The sequence below is a fragment of the Pan troglodytes genome, chromosome 1, assembly GCF_028858775.2.
Source record: "Pan troglodytes isolate AG18354 chromosome 1, NHGRI_mPanTro3-v2.0_pri, whole genome shotgun sequence".
Classification (NCBI taxonomy): Eukaryota; Metazoa; Chordata; class Mammalia; order Primates; family Hominidae; genus Pan; species Pan troglodytes.
The window spans coordinates 163,962,167-163,982,151 of record NC_072398.2 but is presented as its reverse complement, the minus strand read 5'-3'; the positions used below and the strand labels follow the sequence as shown (position 1 = coordinate 163,982,151).

The 19,985-nt window shown below is 37.9% G+C and overlaps 1 protein-coding gene across 4 annotated transcripts in view; it reads right to left on the bottom strand.

Annotated features, from left to right (window-relative positions):
• Window positions 1-356: 356 nt before the first annotated feature.
• The window catches only part of SLC35D1 (solute carrier family 35 member D1), a 55,064-nt gene continuing 35,435 nt past the window's right edge, over window positions 357-19,985 (bottom strand). For 2 of the 4 annotated variants that reach the window (XM_009460255.5, XM_001151573.7), the window contains 2 exons: window positions 10,076-10,158; window positions 357-5,434 (listed from right to left, as the gene is read on the bottom strand). In XM_009460255.5, coding sequence (XP_009458530.1) covers window positions 5,326-5,434; window positions 10,076-10,158 — 192 coding nt within the window. In that variant the 3' untranslated portion in view covers window positions 357-5,325. Of the gene's footprint in view, window positions 5,435-10,075; window positions 10,159-12,253; window positions 12,436-19,985 lie in introns of those variants that run through there. The other 2 variants (XR_683066.5, XM_063800740.1) reach the window with 2 other exon arrangements.

Sequence of the window (19,985 nt, the reverse complement as noted above, 5' to 3'; positions counted from 1 at the left end):
ATGCTTCTCCCTCTGACACACCTTAATGTGCTTCCACCTCTGCTGAGTCTGCTTGTACCAAAATGCCTCTACTTGATGAGTAAAGCTACTCAGGAGCTTGGAAACCTGATAATGCAGTTGAAATACCCTGAAAACAGAAAGATTAGCACTTCTTTCCTTCTAATTTACCACAAGTATGCCACAAGACACTGGATATTCAGTCATACATACTATTCATAAAAGCATTTGTATATAAAACAGTATTTTCTACATACGGAGTCTCAATCAACTAACAGGATGCCAACCTCTAAAATATGAGCAGACTTCTGGCTCTGGATTAGTCTCTGTATGCAGTTACAAAGGAATTTTAATACTTGTTTTCAGGAAAAAGTATTTATTTTACACCATTACAAAAATATTTAGGCACATAATTTTCATGTTTATGTCACCTGATTTACATACCTCAATTCCTCAGTACCTTTTAACACTAAAAATGATCATTTGGTAAATAGACTCTAAAATGAAAAAATACTGTGAGAAGCTAACACCTGTAGACAAAAATCAGTTGATCATCAGCATGAGAAAGAAAACATTTGTGAAAAAAATAATCTCTAAAAACATTTTTGTGAGACAATAAATCTAACCAGTAGATTTCTTTTTAAAAAGTATTTTCAAAGAACAAAGCTTTAAAAAAAAAAACTACAACACTGTAAACTATATCCTCATACCATGAAGCAGCATCCTGAAAGTAAGACCTAGAAGACTGGCTTAGAAAACAGTAATGGTGCCAGGGACTCACAATATATGACAACTGAGACAGGCCTGGAAGCAGGGGCAGCATGGGGTCAAGTGCTTTCAATTCAGAGAGGGGAAAAGGAACGCTGGCCTTTCCAGGAGCCATCTAAAGGTAAAAACTGAGAAAGATTTAACTGAATTGACATTCTAAAATGTAACTATCTTTCTTTAAGATAGAAAATAATTTTCCTGGCCGGACATGTGGCACACACCTGTAATCCCAGCACTTTGGGAGGCTGAGACAGAAGGGTTACTTGAGGCCAGGAGTTTGAGACCAGTCTGGCAACAGAGTGAGACCCTGTCTTTACCAGAAAAAAAAAAAAAAAAAAAAAGGAAGAAACGAGCCAGGCGTAATGGCACATGCCTATAGTCGTAGCTACTTAGCAGGCTAAGGCAGGAGGATCACTTGAGCCTAGGAGTTTGAGACTGTGGTGAGCTGCTATGATTATGCCATTACACTCCAGCCTGGCTGGCGACAGAGCAAGACCTTCTTTTTTTTTTTTTTTTTTTTAAAAAAAGGAGGGGGAGTAGGGGGAAGAAAATAATTTTCCTTTATTAAAATGTACCGTCACAATATAAAAGCATTTTGTTCTTTTTTAAAAATAGGTAGAATCACCTGCATCATGTAATGGCCATAATTGTGTCCAGCAGATATTTTTAAAAAAGAAAAGACAGTGAACAGAAACTGCTACCTAAGGATTCTAGAGGCAATGAGACACAGGGTCCTGTTTTTCAGGACAGACCATATTGCCCAAGCCTCTAGCATTTAAGGAGCATAAATTAAGAATCTTGTTTTGCCTTGAGTCTCACCATGAAATAATGACACGGTAGCCACATTTGCTGAGGGCCTAATATGTACCAGGCATTGTGCTAAGTAGTTTCATATCCATGTCTCATTTATTCCGAACTTTTTTCCTCAGGGAGAGAAAAATCAATTACAGTCTTGTTCATAGGAAAAACCAAACTTACAATTTTGGGAAAGCAAGAACATGTACAGTAGAGGAGGAGGCCTCAAGCTACTTACAGAATTCTAAGAGCTGTGTTGCTACCTCAGAGCTAGAAGATTAACTAATATGAGTTACAAAAGTCCTCTCAGATTAAAAAAATGCTTTAGCTCTGTGGGGCGTCCCTAAAATCAGTGATACTCATAACCATGCAGGCAGCTCTTGGTTACAAAATCACGGACTCCTTTCATCTGTCTCCTTTCTCCCACTCAGGGTCCAGGTTTCCATATCTGGCTAAAGAATTACACACTCCTTGAAAGCAAGAACCATGTCTTGTTTATCTTTTTTCCAGAGCTTAGCAAAATACTTGGCATACAACAGCTGCTCACTAAATCTTTGCTCACTGAACGAGGCTATCAAGTAAGGCAGGCCCAAAGTCCTGGGGTGCCATTTCAAACCAATTCAATGTGAAACTCCACTGTTTCTCCGTGAGGATCCTGCACCAGCTGTACTGACCAAAACCCTCCATGGATTCTTGGTAAAACAGGACTACCAAAAGCGTGTAAATGCACTTTTTAAAAAAAAAAACTAGGTGCAAACTGGAGCCTACAAATGATTGACTCATAAAGTCCACAGCCACATGAGGCAATTAAAACTCAACGGGACATGTTGGCAATGTGTAGCCTGGCCAACTAGGGTTATTCCAATCCATTTAGCCTTGACTAGAAGCAGATTGGCCAAAGAGGGTCTCACTTACATTGAATAGGAGCCACTAGTCATAGAATTTGTCTTTTGGAATACCACAGCTCATCTGTCTCAGTGGGCAAATTAAGGATTTAACTCTGTATTGCCTCTTTTTCTCCCAGGAGGCAGTTAACAGGACAAAGAATTTCTGCCTAGTAAATATCAAACATGGGGCAAAAACCAGACTTTCTGGGAGGTGCCACAGTACCAGGTAAATCACTAGTATATTATAACACGCCTGCAATAATCAAAACACAAACTCCAAAAGACTATTCAGTCTCCAGCTTGTTCACCCTGCTCCATCTTGCAATGCTGGTTAGCGGCTGAAGGATGCATCCAGGAAGCAGAACACAGACAGGGCAGAAGTTGCTGTACTGCTCTGGTCAGCCAGAAGTTTCAGCATAAGCCAGGGCTCCCAAGGCACAGAAGCCTGTCACGTGCATTTAGTGAAGCTGTAACTACACAATGTTCTCAAATACTCCTGAAGAGGTGACAGATCTCCTAGGGAACCTGACCCCCAAGAGGCAGTTCAACTCGTGGTGGGGCTCTAGCCCAACACCTGTTAAAGACACCCAAAAGCCTTTCATGAAGAAATATTCTACAACAAAAATTATTCAAACGTCCCTCCTTCATGTTGCTGACAGAAGGAACAGAATCACTAAAAATAGCTCTCACTATGCCCTTTCACTGTACCTAAGCAAAACCAGGAAGGGTTGGCAACATGTACAGCCCGAAGTGCATTATCAACTAAAGTCAGCCTGGAAGTGGGATAAGGGTTCCAGGACAGGGTAACCTGTCACTCTTCCTAATTTGCAAAGTATGCTCCTCTCTGACACCAAATTCAATCAACTGCTTGCTTTTTTGAAAGTGCTCAAGTGAACTCAGGATCTGTTTCCTTACTCCCTCAGAGGGGAAGGGCAGTTAATTAAATGGCAGCATAGTTCAATAAAAAGGACATGGGTTTGATGTATTAGCAAGTCATCTTTCTCTGAGTTTTGTTTTCTCATTGGTAAAATGGGGAGAGTAAGACCCATATGACACAAGATACTATCCTTTACTCCCAGTGGAATTTTCTCAGGTCAGAAGATGCTAGAAAAAAGTGAGTCTAAGGCTCTTAATGAAGCTTGTAACTTGGGAGTTGGTTGCAGGGATAATTCTAGGGACACAGCACCACCAGCCAAGCTTTAGTAAACACAAACCAAAAGAGAAAGACAGGAATATGAAAATGATCTCAATATAAATTTGCATATCAAAAAAAATCAAAACCCTAACTGTTTAGGTCAACAGAGTTCAGTGGATTCCAAACCCAATGAAATAGACACTGGTGTGTGCATTAGTGCAAAGGTACCAAATCTCTTGCACACTGGCTGTACAACTGGCCTGAGCAAACACACTAATCCTCAAAGTCAATGGATATCTCTGGGTCAAGTCATAGGATTATGTTTGAGTTAACACCTCCACCCTCCAGATTACCCCAAGAGGCAATTTAGGCAGTGCCCATTCACAGCTGCTCTCCCAAAATGCAGCACTGGTTTTGAGAGAAGTTGGCAAGCTCAGTAGGTGAGCCAAGGGGCACATGATGTAGGTGAGAATGTTGAAAGGAGGGAAGTTTGCTCATTGCTCATGCCATTTAAGAAGGAAGATGATAGCTCTAACACTGACACTGCCAGAGAAAAACCAACCATTGACAATACAAAGACGTCTAACCAGCCTTTCCCCTCAAACCAATAAATTCAGAAATGTGAGACCTCATCATATTCATCCAAAGAGCAACCAAACCCAAAGGAAGGAGGCAAGGGAAAACAGACTTGCCTGTCTGCAATTTTCACTTAGAGAGGGAGTCAATGCTGAGCTGCACTGGTTTACAAAACACAGATCTTTACTTGTACCTCATCTCACATTGCAGCATTTGGATTCACACTATTGCCAGGTAGGTAGGGCAGGTGTTTTTAATCCAATTTACAGATTTGCGGCTTTTGAGTGCTGAAACAACTTACTCCTAGTGACATCTTCTGAATGGATTAACAGAGCTAAATTCTCAACCTTACCTGAGTCACTATGACAGGAGTGAGATGTTTCAACTACCTCTGCAAACATCTCTGTATCCCCAGCATTTAGCACAATGCCTGGCACATATACTTAAAACATTTTAGTTGAATCAATAAATCAAATAGATGAAAAATTAGTAAAAGGCCTACTTTCTCACCCCCTTCATTATCCTCATTCTACACAACAAAAAAAGAACATGTTTTCAAGGAATGCACTCTGCTCATCCTATGAAAGTCAGGGAAGCCAACATAGATAGCAATACACTTCAAAGCCCCACATATTTTTATAGTGCCAAAGTTGTTTTCCTTGGCAAATGGAATGATGATATGATGAAGACAATGCAATCATAAGAAATAAGATTCAAAGAAGAGAAATTACACATATTCGTCTGCATTTCCAGCAGAGGAAAGGCTAAACTGCCTCCAGATGCAGCAACAATTTGAATGATGAAGCTCCAGTTGGCAAACATTACATATGCAGCTCTCAGGGACACCTGGATATCAAATTATGAAATAAAATACTTTCAAAACACTGATGTTTCACTGTCGGCATAGAAGAAAAATAAATTAAAAAGCCCAGTACCTTTTCCAGTCTGATATAAATTAATTCAAACAACGTATTTAAAATAGAGTCAATTATAAGTTTCTCTCTTCATAAAATTTTAAAAGGCAGCAATCAATCCTCAGATTGTACAAGTGCAAAGGAATGGTTATTTCCTCCATAATCAAGACACCTCAGTGTCTGTGTAGGAACTGCCAGTGTTCTGAGTTGATTAAAAACTTAGGCCTACGTATCAGATGAAGCAATCCTCTAGTCACACTGCTCCTTTCCCCTTAATGTCCAGCTTGTTATTAGCCTCTGACTGTTTGCTCAGCTGCTCTTCAGTGAAAGTGATATAGGAATACACCAGGCTCCCAGCAATGCTGCAAAACAGAAAGCCACTATCAGAGATGGAGGAAGGGAGGGTTTTAGTGTAAACACTCTACTCGGTAAAAAAACTTACACCAAAAAATTAGATGAAGGGTAAAGTTTCACAGTGGGGAAATTCATACAATGAAGTACTATGCATCCATTAAAATGGTATAAAATAAAAACAGGCATTGACACATTAAATTTTGTAAGACAGCTTAAATTTTTATGAGAAAATATATCATAAAACATCAAGCATTGTCTAATCCCATTTTATTTAAATGAACATGAGTATGTATATCAATATGCACTGGAATAGACAAAAGTCTGTAAGGAACACACCAAGAATATTAACAGTGGTTACAGCTGGATACTGACATTACAGGTAAATTTTTACTTGTATTTTTTTGCATTTCGAAAATAGGCATTAATAGGAAACATCCCAAATTAGTTAAATATGCAGACCCTAGGAGATTCACAGAGCTGATTTTTCTCTGACTAAAAGCAAGTTCACAGTGGGGAACTTATCATCTGGGCCGTCAGCCTATGACAGGTGGTTGCTGGTACTCCTCACTTATCCATTGCACCTACCAGCAGGAAGGATCCCTCTTTGGTGACAATGATTACTTGGTCCATTCTCTGTGGGGACCTCAAACTCACCTAGGATACACAGCCTCCTACCCGATTCACTAAGTGGAAAGTAGTCTGGAGGAGCTCACAGATCCGACCACCCCTGCCCTGTCCTCCCTGGCTCTTCCACTGAGACTGCCACCCAGGACTCCCTCGGATTCCAGCCAGGTGGATGCCTGACCTGGGCTCCAATTCTTCTGCCCTGGTTTTGGCCCTCATCTTCTGCCTAACCACTTGACTCATGAACTTGCTGCTTATTTGAAATTAGTTCTGTTCTCCTCTGGGCTCTGACATCAGCCCCAGACCGGCTGCAGAAGGGTGAGAGACGCCTAGCTCTTGTTCCCACTAGGAAGAAAGCAGGATCAGGCACTGGCGCTTGTTCTTTACTGCACACGCTCGCATAATACTAGCCATTCTCTGAGACTCCAATCAACCCAAAATAAAGCCTTTTCCAATTTAACCTTCCCAACCAGATTCTTCCTTTTCCTCATCTGCACCTCACGGCACTTAAGAGCAATCAAATTATTAAAGTCTACTTGTCAAGCTTTTTACATACATTTCCTGTTTTTGCAATATTCCTGAAAGGTACAATATCCCTCCAAGGTGTCCATTTTATAGATGAGGAAAGTCCCAGAGTCATAAGATAAATTGCTCAGGGTCACAAAGCATCCTAATGATGGACCAGAATACAACCTAGGTTAGTCTTTCTCCACTCCAACTGCTGCCTCCCTTATGACCCTTGCGCCACTGAATACTAGTTATCCATCCTCGCTTTGTCCTTATCATCTTGTTAATTTCCCATGGCCTTAATTCTTTTAGCTGTACAGAGTCTCTTGCAATTGGCCTGACACTTTTTAGCAACACAATAAGTAACCGCTGAACTGAGTATCCCCTATCACCCCACTTGAGGAAAGGGGGCCTCATGAACCCAATTATTACACTTTTTTTTGTCTTTTTTCCCCCCTTTCTGTGGAAAATGGGGTCTCGCTATATTGCCCAGGCAGGTCATGAACTCCTGGGCTCAAGCTATCCTCCCGCCTCTACCTCCCTAAGAGCTAGGATTACAGGTGTGAGCCACCACACCTAGCATGAACCCAATTCTTATGCCAATGTTCATAGAGCTTCATCTTTTCCTTCATCTAGCAGCTTTTTCCCATTTAATTTTTTCTGGAATTTGATATGACTCTCCTAGAAACTTTTTCTGGTTTTTCTAGTCCCTCAAGTAGATTACTTCCCTGGTAGCTGGCCTGGACCCAAGAAGATGGCTTACTGAAGTCTTTTTTGACTGAAGCTAAAAGTTCTTTAAGGTTCACATGTATACCCACCCACATGACAGTCAATTTCCCTTTGCCTCCAAACCCACCCCAAAACAAAGTAGAAGGGCTACCTCTCCTTTCTTTCATCCCACCTTCCTCTAGCTTCCCCTTCCCACAACAACCTAAAAAATAAAAATGCTTTCTTATTTTTCCTGTTAAGATGATCTTTGATGTTCATATTAACCCTATTTAAACTGGATAGGAATACTGGGGAAGCACAGGATAGAAGAAGACAAAGAATGTCCTGTAATTTATTCCAGGCTTAGCCCTAATGATAATTCCAGACCCTATATTCCCAGCATAGTCAGTGTATTGAAAAAACACTGACTCTACAGTTAGGTCTTTGTTCAAATCCTGAATGTACTATAGGTTGAGTATCTCTTATCTAAAATGCTTGGGACCAGAAGGTTTCCAATTTCAAATTTTGGAATATCTGCATTATACTTACCAGTCAAGCATCCAAATCTCAAATCTGAAATGTTCCAAAGAGCATTTCCTTTGATCATCCTGTTATCATTCAAAAATTCCAGATTTTGGAGCATTTTGGATCATAGATGTTCAATCTACACTAGCTATGTGACCCTGGGCAAATTAATTAATCCATTTCTGTATTCATCAAATAAGAATAATGTTATCTAAGCTTGTCTGAGGATTAAATGAGATTACACGGATAATCTTCTCTTCATTCTCTTCTCCCCTGCCTTCCCTGTCAGCCCTGACACTCAGAACCAGAGGGGAGATGTACTGCTGACAAAAGGTAAGGTACTATAATTATACACGTCTTACTCCATTTGGGTTGCTATAACAAAATACCATAAATGGTGGCTTATAAACAACAGAAATTTATTTCTCACAGTCCTAGAGGCTGGGGAGTCTAAGATCAAGGCAGGTTCAATGTCTAGAGAGGGCTCTCTTTCTGGTTCACAGACAGTATCTTCTCATCATGCTCTGGGATCTCTTACATAAGGGCACTAATCTCATTCATGAGGATGCCAATTCCATGACCTAATCACCTCCCAAAGCCCTACCTCCTAATACCATGACTTTGGGAGTTGAGAGTTCAACAAACTGGGGGAACACAAACATTCAGACCATAGAGCAAGGAGATGTAACATTATGAAAGAGGGGGCACACTATTGCCACATGGTTGTAACTTGAGGCAACAATAAAATATTTTTAATTTCATCTTTATTACTGACTCGATCATTATCAAATATAGATTTTCGGAAAGGGCAATTCATGAACCACCTGAAGAGAACTGAATATTCATCAACGAGCATACTATGTGTTACGCAGTGATGAGTAAACACTTTGGAAAGGAACTATAATTTGCTCTCTAGCAGCTTTGGGGAAGGGGAAAACTAGAAGGAAGGGAAAGGGAAAATGAGGAAAAGCCCAGATCTGAAGGGGAGAGGGGTTATATCTGACTTTTTATACAACACTACCAAATGATTCTAAATCAGGATCTTCTACTACTTCAAACAGAGACCCTTTAACTAATCTATTGGCCCCATAAATATTCACATTAAAGTTGATACCTTCTAGTACTATGAAATTGGTGTTAATACATTAGATCATCCTAAATATTCATTTTTTAAAAGTAGAACCCCTGGTATTAGTACTGGTCAACAAGATTTTTCTTTTAAAAAGTTAAAACATGCATATTGAAAATAAGGTACAGTCATTATGCAAGCCTAAGTTTATGCCTTTTAAAAAATTTTCAAGCAATTTTCCATCTGTCTAATCTTCAAACAACAGCACTACCAACTGTTTTATTTTGTTGGGACGGAGTCTCACTCTGTTGCCAGGCTGGAGTGCAGCGGCGCAATCTCGGATCACTGCAACCTCCGCCTCCTGGGTTCAAGCGATTCTCCTGCCTCAGCCTCCTGAGTAGCTGGGACTACAGGTGCCTGCCACCACATCCAGCTAATTTTTGTATTTTTAGTAGAGACGGGGTATCACCATGTTGGCCAGGGTGGTCTCGATCTCTTGACCTTGTGATCTGCCCGCCTCAGCCTCCCAAAGTGGCACTACCAACTCTTAACTCACAGAGACCTCTGTGGCAAACACAGCTGGGAGACACCAGAAGAAAAAGACAAAGTTACAGTTCCTGAGACAGGGGCCTTGTTAGAATACTGCAAATCTGACTGGAATGTGCCGAACTGCTTCCAAATCTATTGAATCCACTAAATCTACTTTATCTGCTCTGATCCACTTTTGATCTTCAAAAGCAAGGCAAACACAGTCTACTTCTCCTAAACCTACAGTCATGGACATATTCATTAGCCCCCGACAATGAGATATCCATTCCAAAAATATACACTGAAAATGCTTTCAATATAGCAACCCCGTGGCCAGGGAACAACAGTCCTAATGTCCACCACCACGCCCAGGTAATTTTGTCATTTTTTTTGTAGAGACGGGGTTTCACAATATTGCCCAGACTAGTCTCAAACTCCTGGGCTCAAGCAATCTGTCCACCTCAGCCTCCCAAAGTGTTGGGATTATAGGTATAAGCCACTAGGCCCGACCTCTCCCTGCTTCTTAAAAAGCATTATGTAGAGACATTAAATATGTAGCACATAGAAGGCACTCCACATATGTTTAATAATAAATAAATGTTCCATTAATTTAATAGCCTAACCTTATCGTGACACTATTTGAATATCCAATTCCGATTTTGCAATTTAATTAAATATTTTTACTTACCTGATATTTAAACCAATGAAGTTTGTCCACGTGAAAATATAATCTCCACCAAAGACCATTCCAATATAAGTTATTAATATATTCTAAAAATAAAAATAGTAATATACTGTTACATAGGTTTAACTGAGCTTCTTAAATATATATAAAACTCATCCAAATATCTGTCCTTAAAATACAAAAACAAATAAACAAAAGACAAACAATGAAAACGCACCAACCCTAATAATAGTATAAGGAAGAACACTATTAAGGAATCAGTGACATTAGCCTCTTCCCAATTGATTTCTCCAGAAGATAAATGCTTTTGCCAATACTGAAGAATACTACCAACAGAATGGGAGAAAATATTCACAAACTATGCACTGGACAAAGGTCTAATATCCAGAATTGATAAGCAACCTAATTCAACAAACACAACCCCATTAAAAGATGGGAAAAGGACATGAACAGATATTTCTCAAAAGAAAACATACATGCAGCAAACAAATATAGGAAAAAAGGCTCATCACCAATCATCGGAGAAATACAAATCAAAACCACAATGTGATACCATCTCATACCAGTCAGAATGTCTATTATTAAAATGTCAAAAAGCAACAGATGTTGGCGAGGTTGGGGAGAAAAAGGAATGCTTATTTATACACTGTTGGGGGGAATGTAAATTTAGTTCAGCCACTGTGGAAAGCAGTGTGGACATTTATCAAAGAACTTAAAACAGAACTACCATTTGACCCAGCAATCCCACTACTGGGTTATATCCCCAAAGGAAAATAAATTGTTCTACCAAAGAGACACATGTACTCTTATGTTCACTGCAGCATGATTCCCAATAGCAAAGACATGCAATCAACCAAGATGCCCATTAATGATGGACTGGATTAAGAAAATGTGGTACATATACATCATGGAATACAATGCAGCCATAAAAAAGAAAGAAATCATGTCCTTTGCAGCAACACGGATGCAGCAGGAGGCCATTATCCTAAGCAAACCAACGCAGGAACAGAAAACCAAACACCACCTGCGCTCACTTGAAAGTGGGAGCTAAACACCGAGTATACATGGATACAAAGATGGGAGCAATAGACACTGAGGGCTGCTTGAGGTGGGAGGGTAAAAGGGGGGTGTGAGTTGGAAGACTACCTGTTGAGTACTATGCTCACTACCTAGGTGACAGGATCGTTTGTACACCAGGCCTCAGTGACACACAATTTACCCACGTAACAAACCTGCACATGCACCCCCAGAACCTAAAATATCTTTGCCTCTTCTTCTAAAATGGAAAAAAGGGAATGGTGGGGACTTTACCAATACAATGAATGTTTTTAGAGGAATCTTCCTTGGTCTCTTAAGAAAACACATGGGAAGTCATCTCAAGATATTATACCTAAAATCACTTCTGACACTCCCAGGTGCAAACATCTTCTGGCTCCCTTTTAATTATCCTAAGACCATAAAAACAAAAAATAAGTTTCTAAAATTTAAACTAGAGGCTGAATATCCTTTATCAGGTCCCAAATACTTGGGACCTGAAATATTTCAGATTTCAGATTTTATAATATTTCCATTACACTTACCAGTTGAATATCTCAAATTCAAAAATCCAAATGCCTCAATGATTATTTCCCTTGAATATCATGTTGGCATTCAAAGAGTTTTAGATTTTGGAGCAAGCATTTTGGATTTCAGATTTGGGGTTGCAGGAAATCAAAAAATTTTACCCCCAAATATATTTCTTTAACATACAGTAATTAAGATAGCTGTCAGAAAGCCAGCAAAAAGAAGTAGCTCTGCAAAGCTGTCTTTTGTGAGGGAAATTTACATTTGTAGAAAAATCTACACTGACTGTAGCCAGGCCTCCCCTTGTCCAGATCTAGGAAACACTAACTGAGAGTCTAACACCTTTCAAGGTCTAAAAAAGCATTTATCATCTATTCTCTCCAAGGGCTGCTACCTGTGAGGTTTCATCTGTATAACAAGACCACTTTAGCTAGCCAAGCCTCCTCTTCTCTCCCTCCCATAACCTATTTTGCCCAATCTAAGCCCCCATTTTTTCTGTAACTTCAAGATAGTATATAAGCTTCTACACTCCACTGGGGGTTTAGGTAGTCACTCTGCAATATTCTCCATGTACACATCAATAAATTAGATACCTTTTCTTTTACTAGTCTGTCTTTTGTGAGCTGATTTTTAAGCAAATTTTCCCTCCATCCCTACAGTTCTGATGCAGTAAGCAGGGTCACCAAAGCTGTTCTGCTCTTTTGGAAGCTGCAGCAAAGATAATCCAGGACCTCACCAGCCAGCATAAGGATAAAAATTTCTTACCAGCCAGGCTCCAGACCTCTTTCTCCCTGTGGAATCTGGTCAAGTGGATGGTAAAAAAACAATCAGTTCCTTTTTCCTCTCCAAAATCTTTTTCATTTTTTGCCACCAGGTCTCACTCTGTCTCTTAAGTTGGAGTGCAGTGGCACAATCTCAGCTCACTGCAATCTCTGCCTCCTAGGCTCAAGCAATCCTCCCACCTCAGCCTCCCAAGCAGCTGGGACCACAGGTGTGCACCACCATGCCTGGCTAATTTTTTATATTTTTGGTAGCAATGAAGTTTCACCATGTTGCCCAGGCTGGTCTTGAGCTCCTGAGCTCAGGCAATCCACCCGCCTCAGCCTCCCGATGTGCTGGGATTATAGGAGTTCAGCCACCACACCCACCCATACAGCCACAGAGCCCAAATCTTGATTAATGGGAGAAAAAGATTTGTGTGACAAGTCTTGGTTATAGCTTTTGGTTCTCTGTGGCATGAATATTCAAATTGTTTGATTCCTTTCTTCCCCAAAATAGTCTTTTCCTTTATCTTTGTCTTTCTGTGTTGCTCTGTCATAAAAATTAGGGTACTGCTTGAGGTTCTCTTGTCATTTTGTGCCCTTGAAAGTTTGACTTCTGATCAAGTGGAAGCACTCTCTCTTGGTCTCTGCCATCTGGGGGCATGATTTTTGAGTCACGTCAGGTGGCCCGTCTAAAAATGGCTAGAAACCCAAGACTTTGTTCCAAATGTGTCAAGCTCTTAGGACAGTCTGTCATAAAAAGTCTCATCTACAAGGGTTTTTGTCATCTCAACCTTTGTTGCCTGGTTAGTACTAAAAAAGTCCAGTCCCATGAGGGCCTACCTATTGTCACAGATTAACAGGTCTGTGACTGGTGGTACCCCACATATCTGTGGGTTACTGGAGACCATCTATGATAATTAGAATCTTTCACTATCTGAGCCTATTCCTGGCAATACATTTTTTGGGCAGGGGCATGGGAACTTTGGGAAGGCTCTTCTATGCCCTCTCCAAGAACACATTTCTAAACCTAAAAAGTTACATCCTAGGTTTTCCATAAAGAGACTATTAGATTGAGTCACTATTAAAATAAGTACACCATTAAAAATTCAACAGCCAAAAGATGGATCCTTTAGACTCCTAAATTAAAAAAAAAAAAAAAATTAAGAGATTTTTTATTCTAAACAATTGATGAGAAGGTCACACTTTTTTTAGAAGACACATAATAGTGTCATGGTTAGTCTTAAAAATTTTTCTCTTGACAAAATTAAAAGAGCAAAAATCTGACCTAAAACAAAGTTAAAATCCTTTGTAAGCTCACACTCCCTGCTTTAGATCCCCTGTGGGATTCACAATAAAGGCTGCTGTACCTTATGGCTGGTAATTCAAGTTGTACACTTTCACCACCATAGCCTGGGTTCAATTCCTGGTCAGAGAATCAGCCCCTTTTGGCTCAATATTCATGTGACTTTGACTTTTTGGGGTACCCATTCACCTCTTTAGAGATGCCAGGTGCATCCTTAGTTAAGTCATAACTTTGGTTAAGTCTTACTAGTTTCACTTGTGAAGGTATCTTCAATAAAAAAAATTCAAAAGGCAAAAATATCATCTGTTTGTTCCCCCAGCTAAAATCTGACAATAGATTTTAAAAGATTTTTTAAAAAGAGCTCTGTGGTTAAAAGTCAGCTTAATTAAAAACTGATATTCAAATTATACATGCATATATAATTTAAGAACATATATCCAGGATATATATACATATATCCTGTTCTTAAATTTTTTTTCAGTAGACTAAAACTCTTTTAAAATTATGTTTTTAAAATTAGACTCTTAAATTTTACTTCCTTTCTTAGAAATTGGGCCAGGCACAGAGGCTCACACCTGTAATCCCAGCACTTTGGGAAGCAGAGGTGAGCAAATCACTTGAGCCCAGGAGTTCAAGACTAGCCTGGGCAACATGGCAAAACCCTGTTTCTATAAAAAATAAAATAAAATAGAAGTTGGCCAGTCATGGTCGCAGGTGTCTGTAGTCCCAGTTACTCAGGAGGCTAAGATGGGGGGATCAATTGAGCCCGGGAGGTCAAGGCTGCAGTGAGCCATGATTGTGCCACTAAAGCCTGGGCAACAGAGTGAGACCCTGTCTCAAAAAATATATATTTTTCTCCCATTTACTCTTATTTCTTCCTACTCCTCCTTCCTCCTCTTTGCTGTCTTTGGTACAACATAAAAGAATCTAGAGGGGACTTCTAATGATTCAGATTCCTTAAGAAACACAAAAAAAGGTGCCATCTACCTCTTTCTTGTACTGTAGGAGAAACGTGACTTGTGTGTGTGTGTGAGATGAGTGGTGAGTCATCACCACAGTAAGAGCTACAGTTTTAGAGGTGACTGGTAACAGCTGTTTACAGTAAACGATTATTACTACAAGAGACTACTTGTTTCTTTGTGAGTTTAGATTTAAAAGATGTAGTTTAAATACTTTTTTAAATGTCTGTATCAAAGTACACTATACAAGCATTGCATAACCTGGTTTCATGGCATTTTTCTTTCTGGGGATGTGGGATTCAATGTAAAAGCAAAATTCTACATTTGTAAAGCTCTATATGTTTTGCCTTTCAACGGTGCCTACTTTCCACATATTTTAATTATTAGGCCCTAAAAACTACAGATACTTTGTTGACCCTGTGGCTTAATGGGCTCTGCCTTGAGCTCAGTGATCCAGTTAAAAAACAGACTAAATTTTACAATGCCCCTCTAAATAAAATTAGTCCCCTTATAAAATCCTGTAAGTTCCTATAAGTCTGTTACCTTGACATCCATTTTTAATCTTCCACTAACACATTCAAACTCCTTTTAAAAAATATAAATTCTCTCTCTGCACTTTAAAATATAATTTACTACCCTATTTTCTCTAAAACACAATAAGGGCTTGGGCCATGTGAGGCAGATAAACTTTAATCTTTTTCACTTACAAATACAAAGTTTAAATCCAACTGTTCTTTTAAACTAGTGAATTTTACTGGTCTTATGGCTAAAATTTAAAAACCAAAGCTATAAAGTCTTTATTTGTGTCCATCTATATTTTTATATATACATGTCTATGTGTATATATACTGTCTACATAATATCAAATTAACTTATAAGTTAGTACTCACAAATTAAATAGGCCCAAATAATTTTCAAGTTCACGTGATTTTTAGTAATCCTTAATAAATTAAAAGTTTAAAAATTATTAGTAAAATAAAATTAAAATATCTTCAAATTTTTAGTTTTTTTTTTTTTTTTTGGCCTGGTTGGATTGATCAGACAGGTTTATACTGTCTCTACTAAATGTTGTAAGGTCACAGAACTGTTACTTCTATAATATTTTTAATGCTTACTTAATTTATCTGTGAGCTTATGTCTGTAAATTTGAGACTTTAGATTCTAATGTCTAGACAAAAAAGGTCTGGGGACCACACCCAGGCCCTGTCCCCCCTAGCCCAACCATGTCTCTTGGCCATACTAAGGATTAACATCTCCAGGCATTGTGTTCACAGCTCTATTCTTTGTCTTGCACTGCACATAGTTAAAATTACTTATTTCGTAGGTTTTTCACTAGAAGTAAGAGTTACTAAGAGTTACTAAGAGATACTATCATAATTAATATATATAATTAAAACTGCTAGATATTAAAATAAACAATTCCATATGCAAAGTATATTCAAAAAGGAAAATGTGTTTTTAGTAAAAAAGGTTATAAAACACATAAAAATGTGTTTTTGTAAAAAAAAAAAAAAAGATTTTGCCTAGTATAAACGTTTAAAAAGTTTTTAATTAAAAAAACAAAAATAAAAAATTTTAAAAATGTTTAAATTTAAGAGGTTATTTAAAAACGTACAAAAATCTTATGGTCAAACTAATTAAAATTAAATAGATTTATTTACAAGGCTTTATTAAAAATTAACTTTAATGTTAATAATACACTAATACAAAAATAAAATCTAATTTTTTCTGTTTTTTTTTGAGACAGGATCTCACTCTGTTGCCCAGGCTGGAGTGCAGTGGCGTGATCTCAGCTCACCGCAACGTCTGCCTCCTGGGTTCAAGCAATTCTTCTGCCTCAGCCTCCCAAGCAGCTGGAACTACAGGCGCATGCCACCATGCTCAGCTAATTTTTGTATTTTTGGTAGAAACAGGTTTCACTGTGTTGGCCAGGTTGGTCTAAAACTCCTGGCCTCAAGTGATCCCCCTGCCTTGGCCTCCCAAAGTGCTGGGATTACAGACGTGAGCCACGAAGCCTGGGCAGTTTTCTCTTTCAAACAAAATTTTCATGTACTATTGATAAAAAATAATTTTTAAAATTTTATTTACCTTCTAAATAAATTACAAAAAAGAGGGGGTAGAGGGAAAAACAGATTCAGTATGACTCATGGTATCTTTATTATGTCTTATAAGTCTCTACCAAGAGTAAAAGGTTTTGCTTTTTAAAATCTTTAAATTATCACGTTGACTAATGATATCTTTTAGTGGCCTGCAATCCTGTTTTAAACCTTTGTTATCTGACATATTTCCCCAAATCAAAATTTCAAATTCAGTTTTTTTGACCTCAAACTAACTTTTTAGATAATAGGGCCCCTAGAAGTCCAAGAGAAACATATTAACCTTATCTAGTATGTTAAAATCAAATGGAAATCATTAAAAAAAATGGTGCTTAACTTTCACTGCATTATATTTATATAAATGTGTTATTAATATATGTTCTAAACCTGTATGAGATTCCTAAAGATTTGAAATGTCTTCAGATATATTATCAGTAATAATTATGATTATGTTAAATTGGTATATGCCAATGAAATAATCAAATTTCCTTGTCAATTGTTAACTATTCTAAGACTTTTGTTTTCCATTGACAATCACTGCTTTACTTTGATTCTTCTCGAAATGTAGTTTACAATCGGTAGAGTCCAAAATTTGCTTCTTCTTCGGAGAAATTAATAAAAAAGACCCTGATAAGTAGTTGTAAATATAGGTTTCTGGTAACTTTATTGATCAGACCATTAGACTAGGTAAAAACTTTCAGTACTCTAGTTAAAAAACTGATGTATTCATGAGGATTGCTAACCTAACATCCAACAATATGAGAATTACACGGAATTACATTAGTAAAAGACTAATTTTTATGACTTCAAAAAAAATGCTGTGTTTTCCAGTCAAAAAACTTTTTTTTCTTCTAAACTATTTATAATTTACAACAATTGGGTAAAATATACTTTGTGAACAAATTTAAAACATCTTTCTAACTAATTTCTCCAAATTTAAAAACTATTTATAAATATTCTTAACTTATCAGAATATAATTATTTAGATAAGTTCAATACACATCTGTTTTCTTTGTAACAGGACACAGAGACACTGGTTATTTTACCAATACTTTGACTAAAATATTTGCAGATATGACCAGACTACTTGAAGAAATTAAAGTTGACTTTATAAAGCCAATAAAAAGACCCTTGCCTACACAGTTCCTTTATAAGCTTCCTGACCTGTGATAAAAAATGTAACTTTCTGACAGACCAAGGGACCTCGAGTTATTTTATGATATCAAAAGGAGAAAGATTCACCCAATTTGCTACAGGTATTAGAGTCTGGTGGGAAATCCTTGGCTTAGCCTCCTGGCCTTGAGGCTTTTAAAAGTCTAATAATCTAAGATTCCTTATTAAAAAGTTCCAATAAAACTAATCTAAGAAGAGCCTATATGGCCAATTGCTATTCTTATTACACTTTATACAAATAAGCAGGTCAAGTACAATAAGACTAAAATTTATTTTACAAATAATCCTACTATGATTTATCTTTGGTAAAAATGGGAGACTAGAGGAAAAAAATTATGTTTCAAATAAAGCTATAGCACATCTGTTTAAATTAGATTCTAGCCTCATTAATTGTTATTGTTGTTATTACTTCTCTAATATTTAGACTAAAACCTGAATTCTTTCCTGGCTACAAGTTTCCAAACTAACATTTTCACATTTTTCTTCCATTTTTTACTTTAAGCCACTGAAAGTTGAAACTGTGCTTTTCTTAAAGCCCTACAAACTGAAACTAGACAATGTAAACTTCAGGAAAAATCAGAAGTTAAATACAAACAGCCTTCATGCCTACTGATGTATAGAATACTCAGAAAGTTCACTTCAATGCTGATTTGAACTATAATCCAGTAAAATCTGTCAGATTGCCACTGCAATCTGAAGATACCTCAAGGACTCTAAAAAACTCTATACACTACTCCAGACGTTAACCTTGGTTTTTTCTTCTGTTTCCACAAAAACATCTCTTATTAAAGATCTGTTTCCCTTCATCATACACAGAGGCCTAGTGTATCCACAATGCCACCTTCTAAAATGGGACACAAATGTTTAATCCATTCTTAGGACTATGACTAAAAAAGATATGGGGCAATACATTTAAATTTACTTTTTTCTGCTTATCTAAATTTGTTTTTTCACTTCTTTGTCTATCTCTGATGACCTCTGGCCCAAATGGCTTTTAATATATAAAACTTTTTGAAGTTTTAAAGTGAGGACTGAAGGAAATTAAAATATTTTACCCCAAAATATATTTATCTGACTTATTTCTCACAGGCCTCTAGATTAGGCCTATGAGACATAAAGTAAATTGATACAGTGAAAAAGGCCAAAAACTTCAAAATTATTTTTCTAATAAAACGCCCTTTGAGAGAACCTTCAAAATTATGTCAGCCTCTTCTAGGCCTAAGGATGAAGACAGGAGGTTGCCTTAGAAAGGATTTTCCTATTATTTGAAGGGAAAACATAAAATTAAGTATCATGTAACAATAAACAAGGCTAGCAGGCAACTTAGGAAAGTGTATAACAGGACCTCATTTGAATACAGAGATCCAGGGAAGTGGATTAACTTATGTAAGTTGCCCAAGGAACTTCAGAAATGAAGGTGACAGAGAATCCAACCCATGCTGCTCAAAATCAGAAGCTGGAAAACCTGTAGGTGTATATTAGGGTATCCTAAGCAAGGCTGGCTATCAAGAAAAGACACCAACGTCTTCAAAAAAGAAATTATCAAGAAGCACAGAAGAGTCATGATAGCTCAAAACTAAGACTGCAATTCTCAAACTTTAGTATACCCGACAATTGCCTGGAAACCCTGTAAACATTTCTAAGCTTTACTCTAGAGATTCTGACTGAGTCTATCTGGGTAGGCCTTGGAATTCCTACTTTCAATGAGTTATCCTAAGTGATTTTCCCACCATGCTGAAGAGAAGAAGGAATGCTGACCGAAGGATTTGCAGGGGATTCTCAAGCACAGAAGGAAGCTTAAAGCCTCTTGTAGGAGGAATGGCTGAGCTAAACGGGTTATAACTGGGACGCTAATGACAGAAGCTGCACTGTATCCTGTGAGACTTCGACCCTGCAAGGGTATCAGCAGATTCCCATCTGTCTGCATGTGCAAGCCATCCTTCAACAGTGATACCCTGCACCAGTATGAAGCAAGAGCAGTAGTGAACTAATCAGACAATTCAGTTTTTGCCTCCCTGTGGAGTTTGTAAGTAAAATTAATCACCCTGGAATGAG